Source organism: Macrotis lagotis, chromosome 1, assembly GCF_037893015.1.
Source record: "Macrotis lagotis isolate mMagLag1 chromosome 1, bilby.v1.9.chrom.fasta, whole genome shotgun sequence".
In the NCBI taxonomy this organism is placed as follows: domain Eukaryota; kingdom Metazoa; phylum Chordata; class Mammalia; order Peramelemorphia; family Peramelidae; genus Macrotis; species Macrotis lagotis.
The window spans coordinates 278,430,688-278,444,272 of NC_133658.1; the positions used below are offsets into that span (position 1 = coordinate 278,430,688).

The window sequence follows — 13,585 nt, forward strand, 5'->3', positions numbered from 1 at the left end:
TTTTTCATCATGAATCCTTAGGAATTGCCTTGGATCATTGTATTGATCAGAGTAGCCAAGCCTTTCACAGTTGATCATCATTACAACATTGCTGTTGCTATTAACAATGATCTCCAGGTTCTTTTCACTTCACTTTGTATCAGTTCATCTGGGTTTGCCATATTTTTCTGAAATCACCCCCTTATCTTCTAACAATTGTTTTCTCAGTCAGGGAATCCTATATAATTTTTATAATTTTATAATTTTGTTTCTTCATGTAGAACTTGTGAGTTTATCCTTCCATTTAGCTATAACTTCCTTTTATCTTCCAGTTGCATTTATAGTAGGAGTTTTTTACCTTTTTTTTGTGTCATAGCCCTTGGCAGTGTGGTGAAATCCAGACTAATGCTTTTAGATTTACACAATAAAATGAAATGATAAAGGAAACTAATTATATTGGAATAAAGATGTAATTTTTTCCCATCCAAGTTCATGGCTCCTTTAAGGAACCAGGTCAAAAACACTGGATTTCTAGTGAGAGTGTCAAGTTTGACAAAATCCATATTCTCTAGTAGCAGGTTCATGCATCTGTCACTGGACAAGGATCTCATATTTAAAGAACCAAGTAAATGTTTATAGGCAGTCCAAAAATGTGGTGATTCTTAGCAATCTCTGCCCACTTTTCAACTCCTCTGCTTCTTGCCCAATGGAAGCAAAAGGGAGTTTTGCAGGACTTGGAGCCATGGGTTGTCAGAGCCAAAGAATTATTCACCATTCAGCCAGCCTATTGGTGATGAGCCCTTCCCTCTTTACTCAGGCTGGTCTTCTAAAAACAACCATAGGTTGTTGCTAGGAGTATGCTTCAGTTCTTTGAGCATGATACAATATTTTAGAGCTGGAATTCTGTTATAGTTTTGGAGAATTCAGGATCACCTGGACTTATCTGTAAAAAAAAAATCTGTTAAAGAAAAAAAAATCAGGGCGGCTAGGTTGTGCAGTGGATAGAGCATTGCCCTTGGAGTCAGGAGTACCTGGGTTCAAATCCGACCTCAGACACTTAATAATTACCTAACCCTGTGGCCTTGGGCAAGCTACTTAACCCCATTGCCTTGAAAAAAATCTAAAAAAGAAAATCTCACTCCCTTATTCACAGGGTTGTTAGGAAGAAGGTGCTTTTGTAATCCTTAAAAATGTTACAGAAACTTTATATGAACTACTATTATAGGAGGTGGACAGGGGCAGGAAAGACAAGTATTGCCAAACTTGAGATGGAAATTATTAAAGGCAAGTGATTGTACAGATATCATGATTCATTTGTGTAGTATATAGAAAACCTTTAGAAAATTGGGGACCAAGTTCTGTAAGGTCAATCAGACCTTTTAAAGTGGGCTTAGGGGCAGCTAGGTGGTGCAGTGGATAGAGCACTGACCTTGGAGTCAGGACTACCCGAGTTCAAATCCGGCCTCAGACACTTAATAATCACCTAGCCATGAGGCCTTGGGCAAGCCACTTAACCCCATTGCCTTGCAAAAAAAAAAAAACAACCTAAAAAAAAAACTAAAGTGGGTTTAGTAATTTATAGCCAAGTTTCTTGGTCATAGTAATAGCCAGTAATAATAGTTAGCTAACTACTTTGCATGTTATCTCATTTGATCCTCAGAACAACCTAGGGAAGTAGGTTCTGTTATCATCCCAACTTTATAAATAAGGAAACTGAGTCAAACAGAAGCTCACACAGCTAAGTAAGTATCTAAGGCTAGATTTGAATCTAGGTCTTTCTGACTTCCAGGCTCAGCCCTCTAACCACTGAGCCATCTCACTGTTGAGTAATGATCATGCAAGAGCGGTGTGGGTCTCCTGATGGGTTGAGGCTATCTTTACACTCTTCACATTAGATTGTGAGCTAATTTGTATCCCCTTTCCTTGTATCTCCTGTACTTAGTGCAGTGGCTGGCTTATAACAGATAAGGTAAGTGCTTGTGGATTTGACTTGAGCATTGCGTGCTTGGCCTCTTTGTATACAGGATGATTGAAGACCTGGAGCTGTCCAACAAACGCCACTCACTGGTGCAGACATTGTCTGGTGGGATGAAGCGGAAGTTGTCAGTGGCCATTGCCTTTGTGGGAGGCTCCCGTGCCATCATCCTGGATGAGCCCACTGCTGGCGTGGATCCCTATGCCCGCCGAGCCATCTGGGATCTCATCCTCAAGTATAAGCCTGGTGAGATGAATGAGAGAATGGAGTCAGGGACATTAGAGTTGAAGAGGCTGAGGGTTTTTTCCTATATTCCCTGGGAAGTAGCCTTTAAAGTGACCCGGAAGGGAGACCGATCAATCATCAAGCATTTGAAAAGCACCTACTTTTTAGTTTGGGGTCAGCCCAGGGCTTCTGTATGAGGCTCTGAAGGGACTTGGGCTTTTCTAACTTCACGGTGACTCTGTAGGACGGACCATCCTTTTGTCCACCCACCACATGGATGAAGCAGACCTCCTGGGTGACCGCATTGCTATCATCTCCCACGGCAAACTCAAGTGCTGTGGGTCCTCACTCTTCCTGAAGAGCACCTATGGAGATGGCTATCGCCTCACCCTGGTCAAGCGCCAGGCAGAGCCTGGCAGTGTGTCTGGTCTGTATCCTTGAACCCCATGAAGCTGCCCCTTTCTTCTTTGCCCTAACATAAGGCACATCCAATTTCCTCTTCACTAGTATGAGTTCTAGGAGCACCCCTATAATCCTGCTTCCGCTGATTTGATTATCCTTTCATTTGATAATCTGATTTCTTCCCAGCCCCCTATTGCCAATAAAGAGAGGGCTCCCTGGTTCCACATACCCTAACCAACCCGTCTTCTCTGTTTACTCCAGAGTCTGGTCAGACACCTAGCTCTCCAGCTTCTTCAGTGCTCAGTCCCTGTTCTGAACCCCGGGTTTCCCAGTTCATAAAGAAGTATGTGGCTTCCTGCCTGCTCATCTCGGACACCAATACTGAACTCTCCTACATCCTGCCCAGCGAAGCTGCCAAGAAAGGAGGTTTTGAACGACTCTTCCAGGTATGAAAGTCAGGTAGCTTGTGGTAATGGGTAACCAGGAGTGACAGCACCATTCCCGAGAGACTTGGCCCAGGAATAACAGAGTACTGCTACAAAAATCACAGTATGCAGTAGGGGAATGATTGGGAAGGTTCTCTGTAGCCCTGGGGAGGAAGGAAGACAGAAAAATTATGAGCCTGCAGAGAGCTATGGGAGTCAGTTTCCAGACTCTTCCCAGAAGGCAGTAGGGATTGGTTGTAGGGCCCCATAGAGAACCCACTGAATGATGGGACTGCACAGTGATCCCCTGAAGGGACAGGGCATGCATGCCGGCATTCCTTACCCTTTAGTAGGGCAGTTGCACATCAGTCTGAGACTGATGGGGGTCAGTTGTGGGGCTGGGTTCTTGAGATCCCTCTTCATCTCCATGGCTCTCTGTGCCCGGGCAGCATCTGGAATTAAGCTTGGAGGAACTACAGCTGACCAGTTTTGGACTCATGGACACTACATTGGAAGAAGTCTTCCTCAAGGTGTCTGAAGAGGACCAGTCCCTGGAAAACAGTGAGGCTGGTGAGCAGAGTTATGGGAACAGTCAGATACGGGGGGCGGGGTAGGTTGTAGTCTGTTGAGGGGTGGGTCTAGGCTAGATAGAGCTAGGAATTGATGTATAGATACTAAGTTGTCCATTCCTCTTTGTGTGTGTATGTGTGTGTGTACATGTGTGTATCTGTATGTGTGTGTGTATGTGTGTGTGTATTGGGAGCTTGGTGGTTATAGGGAGCTTGAGTGAACTTTCATCATATATGCTCATTCAGTTTTCTTACTAAGAAACCACCATGCAAAGGATGGGCACTTATGTTTGTAGAACAGTATTAGAGGGAGTGTGATCAAACACGCAGAGCATGATGGCTCACCATGGTGGGGAGGGCCTACACAAAGGCCAGTTCCTGCCCTCCCAGGCCTTACAGTTTGGTGGATGGAAGAGACCTGAGCATTCAGAATGTGCCATCCTTGACTGCAGGAAGCTCAGGGTCTCCCTTCTCTCTTGCCTCAAGGCAGACTCAGGAGTCTGCCCTAGGGTGGGAAAGCTCATGGGAGAGGTGCCAGCATCTATGAGCACTGACCAGCATCCTTGCCCTTGTTATGAGACAGATCTGGAGAAGTCATCAGATACATTCCTTTATCTCCAGTTAATCACCCCACCTCCCCTGACTCAGATAGATTAAAGCATTTATTCTGTCCTTTGGGCCAAACCCTGCACCAAATACAAGAGTGCAACTACAAGCAAGATTGCTTGTTCCTGCCTTCAAGGAGCTTGTACTCTAATGGAAGAAGATAATAACTAATAGAGAAAGGGCAGAGATATGAGCACAAAGCCAATATGAGTTGGTCAAGGAGTAGTGGAGAGGTTTGGGGCCGTTTCACCCTATCCTGGGTGAAAGTTCTTCCATCACAATTGAGACATCCAGGGGCAGAGTCTCCCACTGTAAAGAAACTTGGATTCCTCCAATCCCAACCCTGCCACTAATTGTATGACCTGGTGTCATTTTCCCTCTCATGGGTCTCAAAAGACATAGGGTAGATTGGGCCTGAGCCCTGTCAAGATCAAACTAAAGGGGGGCAGTTAGGTGGTACAGTAAATGGGGCAGCTAGGTGGCAAAGTGAATAAAGCACCAGCCCTGGAGTGAGGAAGACATGAGTTCAAATCTTGTCTCAGACACTTAATAATTACCTAGCTGTGTGGTCTTGGGCAAGTAACTTACCCCATTGCCTTGTCAAAAAAAAGGATCAGACAAAAGGTCATGTAGGTGTGTCCTGCTTCTGCCCAGCAGCAGGGAGGAAAGGTGGGCAGCCAGAGGCACTAAGCTGAGGGCACTTAAGTTCCTACCCAGGGACTACTTTTGAGGGCAGAGTGGTTACTGCTCACTTGGAGTATGGGGACTAGGGACTGGGGAAGGGGGTGAGGCAGGTATCCAGCTCCCTGCAGAAGCAGTGACAACCTCTCTTCAACCCCAACAGATATAAAGGAATCTAAGAAGGATGCTTTTCCTAAAGCTGAGGTGCAGAAGGACAGGGAGGTGGCCACTTCACCCCCAGCTGAACACAGCAACCTGGTGGGCTGCTCTCAGCTGACCGAGTCCCAGGCATCCCTTCGCTCCTCTTCTTCAGCGGGCTCCGTACGGGGGGATGAGGAAGGTGCCTATGTTGAAGTTTATGGTGACTACTCCCCACTCTTTGACAACCTTCAGGACCCTGACAATGTCAGCCTGCAAGGTAGGCATAGCCCTAGCTGTGACTATTGTTAAACAGGCCTTGGGGGGAGTTTTTTGTGGCTTCTGGAGTGTCCTGCCTCCTCTACTCTGATTGATGCTCTCACCCTGATGCCCCAGCGTACAAACTCCTGCGTCTTCCTAAGCCCCATCTCCTACCCCTTCATACTCCTACAAGTCCCTTCTCCTAAGCCTATGCTGGTCCTTTCTCTAATTCCCACTGTCCTACACCTTCATCTCTTCTATGTTCCTTCTAAATTTACCACAACCACTTCAAACTTCTGACACACATCCACTAACCCCTCTTCAAGCCTCTAAAGCCTTTCTCTCCAAAAAGCACTGATATAATCTCCCACTTTATAGCGCCCTCCCCAACTCTGACTCAGACTTCCTTTCTTCAGTTCCTGTCTCCCCAGAGTCCTTGGCTGACCTACTTCTCCAACTTTCTAGCTCCCTCTTTAAAATCTCTCCAGACTTTTTTTGAGCCATCTCATACCTTCCCCAAAGACTCCTCTGGATGCCATTGGTTGCCCCAGCATACACCAAGATCCTTTTTTTCTTTTTCTCCTTTTCTGACCCTCTAAAATCACCACCTAATGGGTAAAGACTTTCTCACTGCCATGCCCCACCATTGGTCCCCTTATAATACTCTTTTGGGCAGGAAATCCATTGAATGGACCAGTCTGGAATAAGCAAACCTAATGTTTCTAGGGCCCTGGGAATGCCAAGAAGTCTTAGCTTTCAGCCTCCTCCCTTAGCCTGAAGATGAGGAAGAAGAAGGATGAGGGAGCAGGATCTAAGTGATCTTCATATCTATTCCTTTCTGCAGAGGTGGAGGCTGAAACCTTGTCAATGGTTGGCCAGGGTAGCTCCAAACTCGAAGGCTGGTGGCTGAAGCTGCGCCAGTTTCACGGTCTCTTGGTCAAACGTTTCCATTGTGCTCGTCGAAACACCAAAGCACTTTTCTCCCAGATCCTGCTGCCTGCCTTCTTTGTCTGCGTTGCCATGACTGTGGCCCTTTCTGTCCCTGAGATTGGTATGGGTGTGAGCATGGATGACCCCATGCTTGATCTGGAGGGGGTGATCCATCTGTCCCTTAGTCAGGGAAAGGCCATGGGAATCTTCCCTGATGTCATTTAATAGCTAAGGATTTCTGGATCGGGAATAGACTTAGTCCTTGTTCTAGGTGTTATGGGAAATAAAATAAGGAATTAGACACAGTTTTCTACCTTCATTGGGCTAATGGTCTAGTAGGATAAGAGATATACCCATATGACCCTCATCCTGGATAAGAAGTCAAGAAACTTGGATTCCTCCAACCCTAACACTGCCACTCATTGTGTGACATAGTGTCACTTTCCCTCTCCTGGATCTCAATTTTGTGTAATGAGAAGGTAGACAGGATAATTTAGGCCCTCTCTGCTGTTATCTAGCCTATTCTGCAAGCTAGGCATCTCCCCCAATATCTCATTATCAGTAATGACCCCTTGTATGGCTCTTGTCTTCCCAGGATTTAATTCAAACCCTGTGAAGCCTATTTTGTTTTGGCCATGAGAGAGTACTGTCCTTTAGTTTACTTCCCCTTGGGTGAAGCTCCATAACTGATGGCTTTGCCTATAGCTTTTTCACACTCCAAGGGAGTCCCAGGAAGAAACTTGACTATAAGGAGTCTGGGGCTTGGTTATGAGTGCCGACTTCTTACTCATCTGGATTAGGATGTGGGCAATGATCCCATGTCATCCATCTGCCCCATCTTCCCCCTGAGGCAAGGGGAGGCATAGAGTACAATAACACTAATACTTGAGAACTTGCAAAGAACTTTACCCAATGAAAAGAACCTAAGACTGGAAATCAGAAGCCCTGGGGATCTGATCCTGGCTCTGCTTCTAGTTCATTATATACTTCTGGACATCCTTTTCCTTCTGGATCTCAGTTTCCTTTTCCTTAAAATGGGGGAGAGTTATATTTGGATGATGATTTGAGGTTCCTTCCAGAGTTGTCATTTTGTGGTTATTTCCTTCTCAGCCTTTTTCCTCCTAGTCAGTTAGGTGGTGCAGTGGATAGAGTACTGCATTGGAGTCAGGAAAGCCTGAGTTCAAATCCTGTTCTAGGTACTTACTAGTGGTGTGACCCTGGGCCAGTCACTAAACCTCTCTCTCAGAATCCTTTTCCTCATCTGTAAAATAAGAATTAATAATAGCACTTATGTCAAGGTTTTAGAAACCTTAAAGTGCCATACGTGTTAGCTGTAGTGGTATTCTGAAGCTGCCCTCATTCAGGAAAGGGAATGGCCATGCAGGGAAGTAAGGCCAGGTTATCCCACTATTGCCCTCCTTCTCACCCCCAACATGGCTCTCTCTTTCTCCACTCCATTCTAGGTGACCTTCCTCCACTGATTCTCTCACCCTCCCAGTATCATAATTACACTCAGCCCCGGGGCAACTTCATCCCCTATGCCAATGAAGAGCGTCATGAGTATCGGTAAGCTCTCTTAGGGGTTAAGCCCTGGGAAAGGTGGGGCTGATGCTGGGGGGCAGAAGGTACTCCTGGTGCCTGGGGTGGGGAGGGGGGAAAGAATGATCAAAATACCAAAAAAGTTATCAAAAATATTTATTAACACTTAATAATTACCTAGCTATATGGCCTTGGGCAAGCCACTTGACCCCATTTGCCTTGCAAAAACCTAAAAAAAAAAAATTATTAAACTCTATTACAAGCCAGTTACTCAGCTAAGCATAAAAAAGGGGGCAAAACTAGTTCCTGCTCTCAAGGAGCTTCCATTCTAATGAGGAAGACCACATGCTTGTACAAGATCATAAAGAGGAGATAAGAACTCTTTGAGAGGAAGTCTTTGGCACCTGGGGACTGATAAAGGCCTCTTGAAGTTGTCATTTAACTTCTGTCTTGAAAAATGGGGGGCGGTAGCTAGGTGGTGCAGTGGATAGAGCACTGGCCCTGGAGTCAGGAGGACCTGAGTTCAAATTCGGCCTCAGACGCTTCATAATTACCTAGCTGTGTGGCCTTGGGCAAGCCACTTAACTCCATTGCCTTGCAAAAACCTAAAAAAAAAAAAACAAAACAGAGTGGGATTCTAGAGGTGGAGGTGAAGAAGGAGAGCATCCCCGGAAGAGAGGAATTGGCCAGATTGGGGAAACTTCTTGGGCAATGGTGGGCCTTGGCTTTGGGGCTCATGATCATTACTCTCTCTTTCACTAGTCTCAAACTGTCCCCTGATGCCAGTCCCCAACAACTGGTTAACACATTTCGGCTGCCTTCTGGTGTGGGTGCCACATGTGTGCTGAAGACTCCTGCCAATGGGACCCTGGTATTAACTCTGAACCTCAGTAGTAGTGAGTCCAGAGTGTTGGCTGCGCGATACTTTGATGCCATGTGCATTGACTCCTTCACCCAAGGGCTGCCCCTGTCCAACTTTGTACCACCACCCCCTTCTCCTGCACCCTCTGACTTTCCTTTGTCTCCGGATGAAGAGCTCCTGAGGGCCTGGAATACCACGCTGCTGCCCACCACCATAAGAGGTATACAGCTGCTGGACACTTGGGGTTCCTCTATAGTTGAATGCACCTTGAGGTGGTGTCCATGAGCTGGGCATCTGCTGTCAGGAGAGGAAGGCCTTTCCCAGTTCTGCCCATATTTTAAGCAATGAGGGACTGTGGTCACTGTGCTATTGTTGGGGTGGAGGTACATTACATTAAGTAACAGCTTTCATTTGCAAACATTTATTAAACACTTGCTGTATGCAGAGATGGGTGCTAGGTATTACAGAAGGAAAAAGAGGTGTAGTTCAGACCCTGCTCTTATGATGTTTATAATCTAATGGGAGAAAGCATAGCCATGCTGCCAAGGACAGTGAGATCAGTGTAAAGGAGAAGTGCAGGCAAAGTTCTGTGAGACATCTGAGGAGGGAGAGATCACTTTCTTTTGAAAGGGAAGGCCTCATGGAGGAGGTGGCATTTAAATTAAGCCTTGGCACAGGAGAGGCTTCAAGAGGCAGAAATGGTGGCCTGGATGGTGGAGGCAGAGGAGGAGGGGAAAAGAAGAGAAGGAGGGTAAATGTATTTTCAGACATAATGGGAAAGCATAAACAAAGGCCTAGAGAATGGAAAAGGATAGGTCAAAAATGAGGAGAAAGGGAAGTAGTTCTTTTTGCTGGATTATGAAATATATGAAGAGCTATAATAGCAAGAATAAAATAATAAAATTTAACATAGGGGCAATCAGGTATAGAGTGTTGGACCAGGAGCCAGGAAGACCTAAGTTCAGATCTCAGACACCACCTAAGGTGTCTGTGTGTGTGTGTGTGTGTGTGTGTGTGTGTGTGTGTGAGAGAGAGAGAGAGAGAGAGAGAGAGACAGACAGACAGACAGACAGACAGACAGACAGACAGACCCTGGGCAAAGCACTTAACCCTATTTGCCTCAGTTTCGTCATCTGTAAAGTGAACTGGAGAAGGAAATGGCAAACTACTCCAGTGTCTTGGCAGGAAAACTCTACAGGGGGCCATATGGAGTCAGACACAGCTGAAATGACTGAACAAAAAAAAAAAAATAAAAAAACAGATTGGAAAGATGATTGGAGGCAGATGAAAGTTATTTGAGCAGGTAGTGGGAGCCACTGAGAGTATGTGAGTAGATAAGGGACATTGGTACATTAAGAAGATTGCTCCAACTTGGAAGACAAGTTAGAGATGAGGCTCACCAAGGGCAGCAAGACCAGTTAGGAAGTGACAAGAATTCACGTGGAAGGAGAGGAAATGCTGAATAGTAATGGTCTGCCCACAGAGACAGTGACCGCAGTCCCAGCACTGCCACGTGTGGTCCATGAACCCATCAAGTGTACATGCTCCATGCAAGGGACTGGATTCTCCTGCCCCAGTGGTGTAGGTGGACGCCCACCCCAGATGAAGGTAGTGACAGGGGACATCTTGACTGACATCACAGGTCGAAACGTGTCAGAGTATCTCCTCTACACTTCCGATCGCTTCAGGCTACACAGGTAAGGAGGGAGTCTGAGGCAGACACCCCATGGGTAGGGTGAGAACTGAGCAGAGGGGCAGCTAGGTGGCACAGTGGGAAGAGCACTGGCCCTGGAGTCAGGAGTACCTGAGTTCAAATCTGGCCTCAGCAGACACTTAATAATTACCTAGCTGTGTGGCCTTGGGCAAGCCACTTAACCCCATTGCCTTGCAAAAACCTTAAAAAAAAAAAAAAAAAAGAACTGAGCAGACCTGGGTATCTGAAGCCTGGGCCAGAGCCTAAGGAAGCTCCTCTTAACTGGCCAGATCAGGGCTATCTTTATAGACCTTCTCCCTCCTTCCTCTCCTCTCTCCACACAGATATGGAGCCATCACTTTTGGCAACATCCAGAAGTCAATACCTGCCTCCTTTGGAGCCAAAGCTCCCCCAATGGTGCGTAAGATTGCCGTGCGGAGAACTGCCCAGGTAAGAACTCATGGCAGCCAGCCAGGCAGCAGCTCCTGAAGGTCATCAGGGTGGGGAAGAATGCCACAATCATAGCCCCCAACCTTGGTCTGTTGTCTGTCCATCAGAGACCCACTGGGGAGAAGAAGACCTAGGTTCAAATCCTGCTTTCACTTACAAGCTCTGTACCCCTGGACAAGTCACTTAAAGTCTCTGAGCCTCTGTAAAATGAGGAGATAGGAATGGATTTCCTCTGAATGTCCCTTCCAGCTCTAGATCTTTGATCTGATGATGCTTCCCCTCCATCCCTTCCACCTCCACCATTCCTCCCATCTTTCCTGCCATTTTTTTGGGTTTTTTCCTCTTCTAGGTCTTTTACAATAACAAGGGGTACCACAGCATGCCCACTTACCTAAACACCCTCAATAATGCCATCCTCCGGGCCAATCTACCTAAGAGCAAAGGAAACCCTGCAGCCTATGGTAAGTTCATGGACAGATAGGGAGTCACAGAATAACAGAGGACAACAAGGGGAGCCAAGGTGGATACCTTACAAGACCCAAACCTATCCCCTCTCTTGTCCTATAGGCATCACTGTCACCAACCATCCCATGAATAAGACCAGCGCCAGCCTCTCCCTGGATTACCTGTATGTTGTCAAGAAGTCATGGGGATGGGAGGGGGGAGAGGAAGGAGTATTTGCTGTGTGGGTTTAGAATGTGCTGATCATATTTTCCCTTTGGATTGGGGGCGGAAAAGTGGGAGCATTGACCACATTCTCCCTCTCTGAGGGTCAAAGGAGCGAGACCATACTGGGAAGACTGAAGCTAACTGTGACCACTCTATTTTTCTTCTCCACCCTTAGCCTGCAGGGTACAGATGTAGTCATTGCCATCTTTATCATTGTGGCCATGTCCTTTGTGCCGGCCAGCTTTGTGGTCTTTCTTGTGGCAGAGAAGGCCACTAAGGCCAAGCACCTTCAGTTTGTCAGTGGCTGCAACCCTGTCATCTACTGGTTGGCCAACTATGTCTGGGATATGGTAAGGGTGTTACTATGCATATCATCATGAGAACCCCCCATGCACTATCCCCAATCACCAGTCCTGATCACCATATCTACTCACATTCTGGGTACCATGTCCCTACCCTGGGTACCATGCTCATTGGGAACTGTTCCTATCTTATTCTAGCCACTATAGCTACCAGCAGCGGGCACACACTAGGATAGCCACCTGTTTGTCCCCTTCCCTCCCTTCCTTTTACCTGTCAGGCCCATTCCTTGGTAGACTGAGCTTTCAGGGACATTTCAGAGTCCATTCTTTCCCATCCTTACCCATGTTCCCCAAAGATCACTTTCCCAATGGATTTACCTGCCTTTCCCATGTCTTTCAGTTGAACTATTTGGTGCCGGCTACTTGCTGTATCATCATCCTCTTTGTGTTCGACCTTCCTGCCTATACTTCACCCACCAATTTCCCTGCTGTGCTCTCCCTCTTCTTACTCTATGGGTATGATTTCAGGGGTCATGTGGTAGGGATGGAGGAGATGGGAACTGACTCTGGAAACTAGCTATGAACTGGAACTCCTGGGTCTGTCCATGAGCCCCAAGAGGAGACCTGGGTAGGGGACCTGGGAGGTGAGCTGTCCAAGAGGGTGGGGATCCTGCCTACCATTGACCACTCACTCCTCTCTTCCACTTGTAGCTGGTCGATCACACCCATCATGTACCCTGCCTCCTTCTGGTTCGAGGTTCCCAGCTCTGCCTACGTCTTCCTCATTGTCATCAACCTCTTCATTGGCATCACTGCCACCGTTGCCACTTTCCTATTGCAGCTCTTTGAACATGACAAGGTGCTTGTGTGGTGAGGTGGTTATTTTATCCAGGGACCAGGGTAGGCATTGAATCTGCGCCCCCCATTAGCATTTGCAGTTGCAGATGATGGTCTCTCCCTGGGGGAGGACAAGAGAGATGGGCATTAGATTTGGTGGCTTTTGGTGGCTATAGAAGTGGTGCCTGGGCTAGAAACATTGAACCTTTTTCCAGGGGTAGGGAGCAGGGATACCATGCTCCAAATAGGATCAATGGGAGCTTTTACCCTGCTTTCCTTCCCAGGACTTGAAATTAGTAAACAGTTACCTGAAGAGCTGCTTCCTCATCTTTCCCAACTACAACTTGGGCCATGGGCTCATGGAGATGGCTTACAATGAGTACATCAATGAGTATTATGCCAAGATAGGTGAGCCCCAGGAGTGGGGAAGAGGGAGGCAGACATCTTCAGAGGCTCAAGACAAAGAGACTCAGGGTGGGAGGAGGGAAGCAGCCGCAGCTCGGGGTCCCATAGACAGGGAAGCTCTAAGAATGGAATTTCAGATGTCGTGGTAGAGATCTTTTGGGGTTGGAAACATTTCTTGGTGTCTCTTTCATCACATCAATCAGGAGGTGGCCTTTGCTCGTTCTGGGTGAGACCCCAGTAAGCCCAATACCCCCTTTTTCTCCCACAGGTCAGTTTGACAAAATGAAATCACCCTTTGAGTGGGACATTGTCACAAGAGGCCTGGTTGCTATGACAATAGAAGGCTTCGTGGGTTTCTTTATCACCATCATGTGTCAGTACAACTTCCTCCGGCAGCCCCAGTGAGTGTGGAAGCTAGGCCTCAGAAGTCTGTATAAACTGAGTAGGGAAGAATCAGCAATTTTAGGGGGTTTCTTCTGGGCTGGGATGAGGGGTTCTTGCCTTCCTTCTCATGCACAATCAGGAGCAGAAGGTATAGAGATATAAGAAAATCCTGTTGAACTGCATAAAAAATGAGGGAAATAATTGGCCCTTGGCAAACTCTCTTTAAAGTAATTTGTTTAGTTTCTGGTACAAC

General features: G+C 46.9%; 1 protein-coding gene across 1 annotated transcript in view; it reads left to right on the plus strand.

The window, feature by feature from the left end:
* The window catches only part of ABCA2 (ATP binding cassette subfamily A member 2), a 77,449-nt gene that overhangs the window by 56,550 nt on the left and 7,314 nt on the right, over positions 1 to 13,585 (plus strand). The window contains exons 23-39 of the mRNA XM_074210634.1: positions 2,004 to 2,200; positions 2,424 to 2,606; positions 2,843 to 3,027; positions 3,456 to 3,576; positions 5,026 to 5,280; positions 6,106 to 6,312; positions 7,655 to 7,757; positions 8,493 to 8,812; positions 10,076 to 10,289; positions 10,630 to 10,735; positions 11,085 to 11,196; positions 11,303 to 11,363; positions 11,580 to 11,754; positions 12,107 to 12,222; positions 12,418 to 12,565; positions 12,828 to 12,951; positions 13,217 to 13,349. Coding sequence (XP_074066735.1) covers positions 2,004 to 2,200; positions 2,424 to 2,606; positions 2,843 to 3,027; positions 3,456 to 3,576; positions 5,026 to 5,280; positions 6,106 to 6,312; positions 7,655 to 7,757; positions 8,493 to 8,812; positions 10,076 to 10,289; positions 10,630 to 10,735; positions 11,085 to 11,196; positions 11,303 to 11,363; positions 11,580 to 11,754; positions 12,107 to 12,222; positions 12,418 to 12,565; positions 12,828 to 12,951; positions 13,217 to 13,349 — 2,760 coding nt within the window. The remainder of the gene's footprint in view (positions 1 to 2,003; positions 2,201 to 2,423; positions 2,607 to 2,842; positions 3,028 to 3,455; positions 3,577 to 5,025; positions 5,281 to 6,105; positions 6,313 to 7,654; positions 7,758 to 8,492; positions 8,813 to 10,075; positions 10,290 to 10,629; positions 10,736 to 11,084; positions 11,197 to 11,302; positions 11,364 to 11,579; positions 11,755 to 12,106; positions 12,223 to 12,417; positions 12,566 to 12,827; positions 12,952 to 13,216; positions 13,350 to 13,585) is intronic.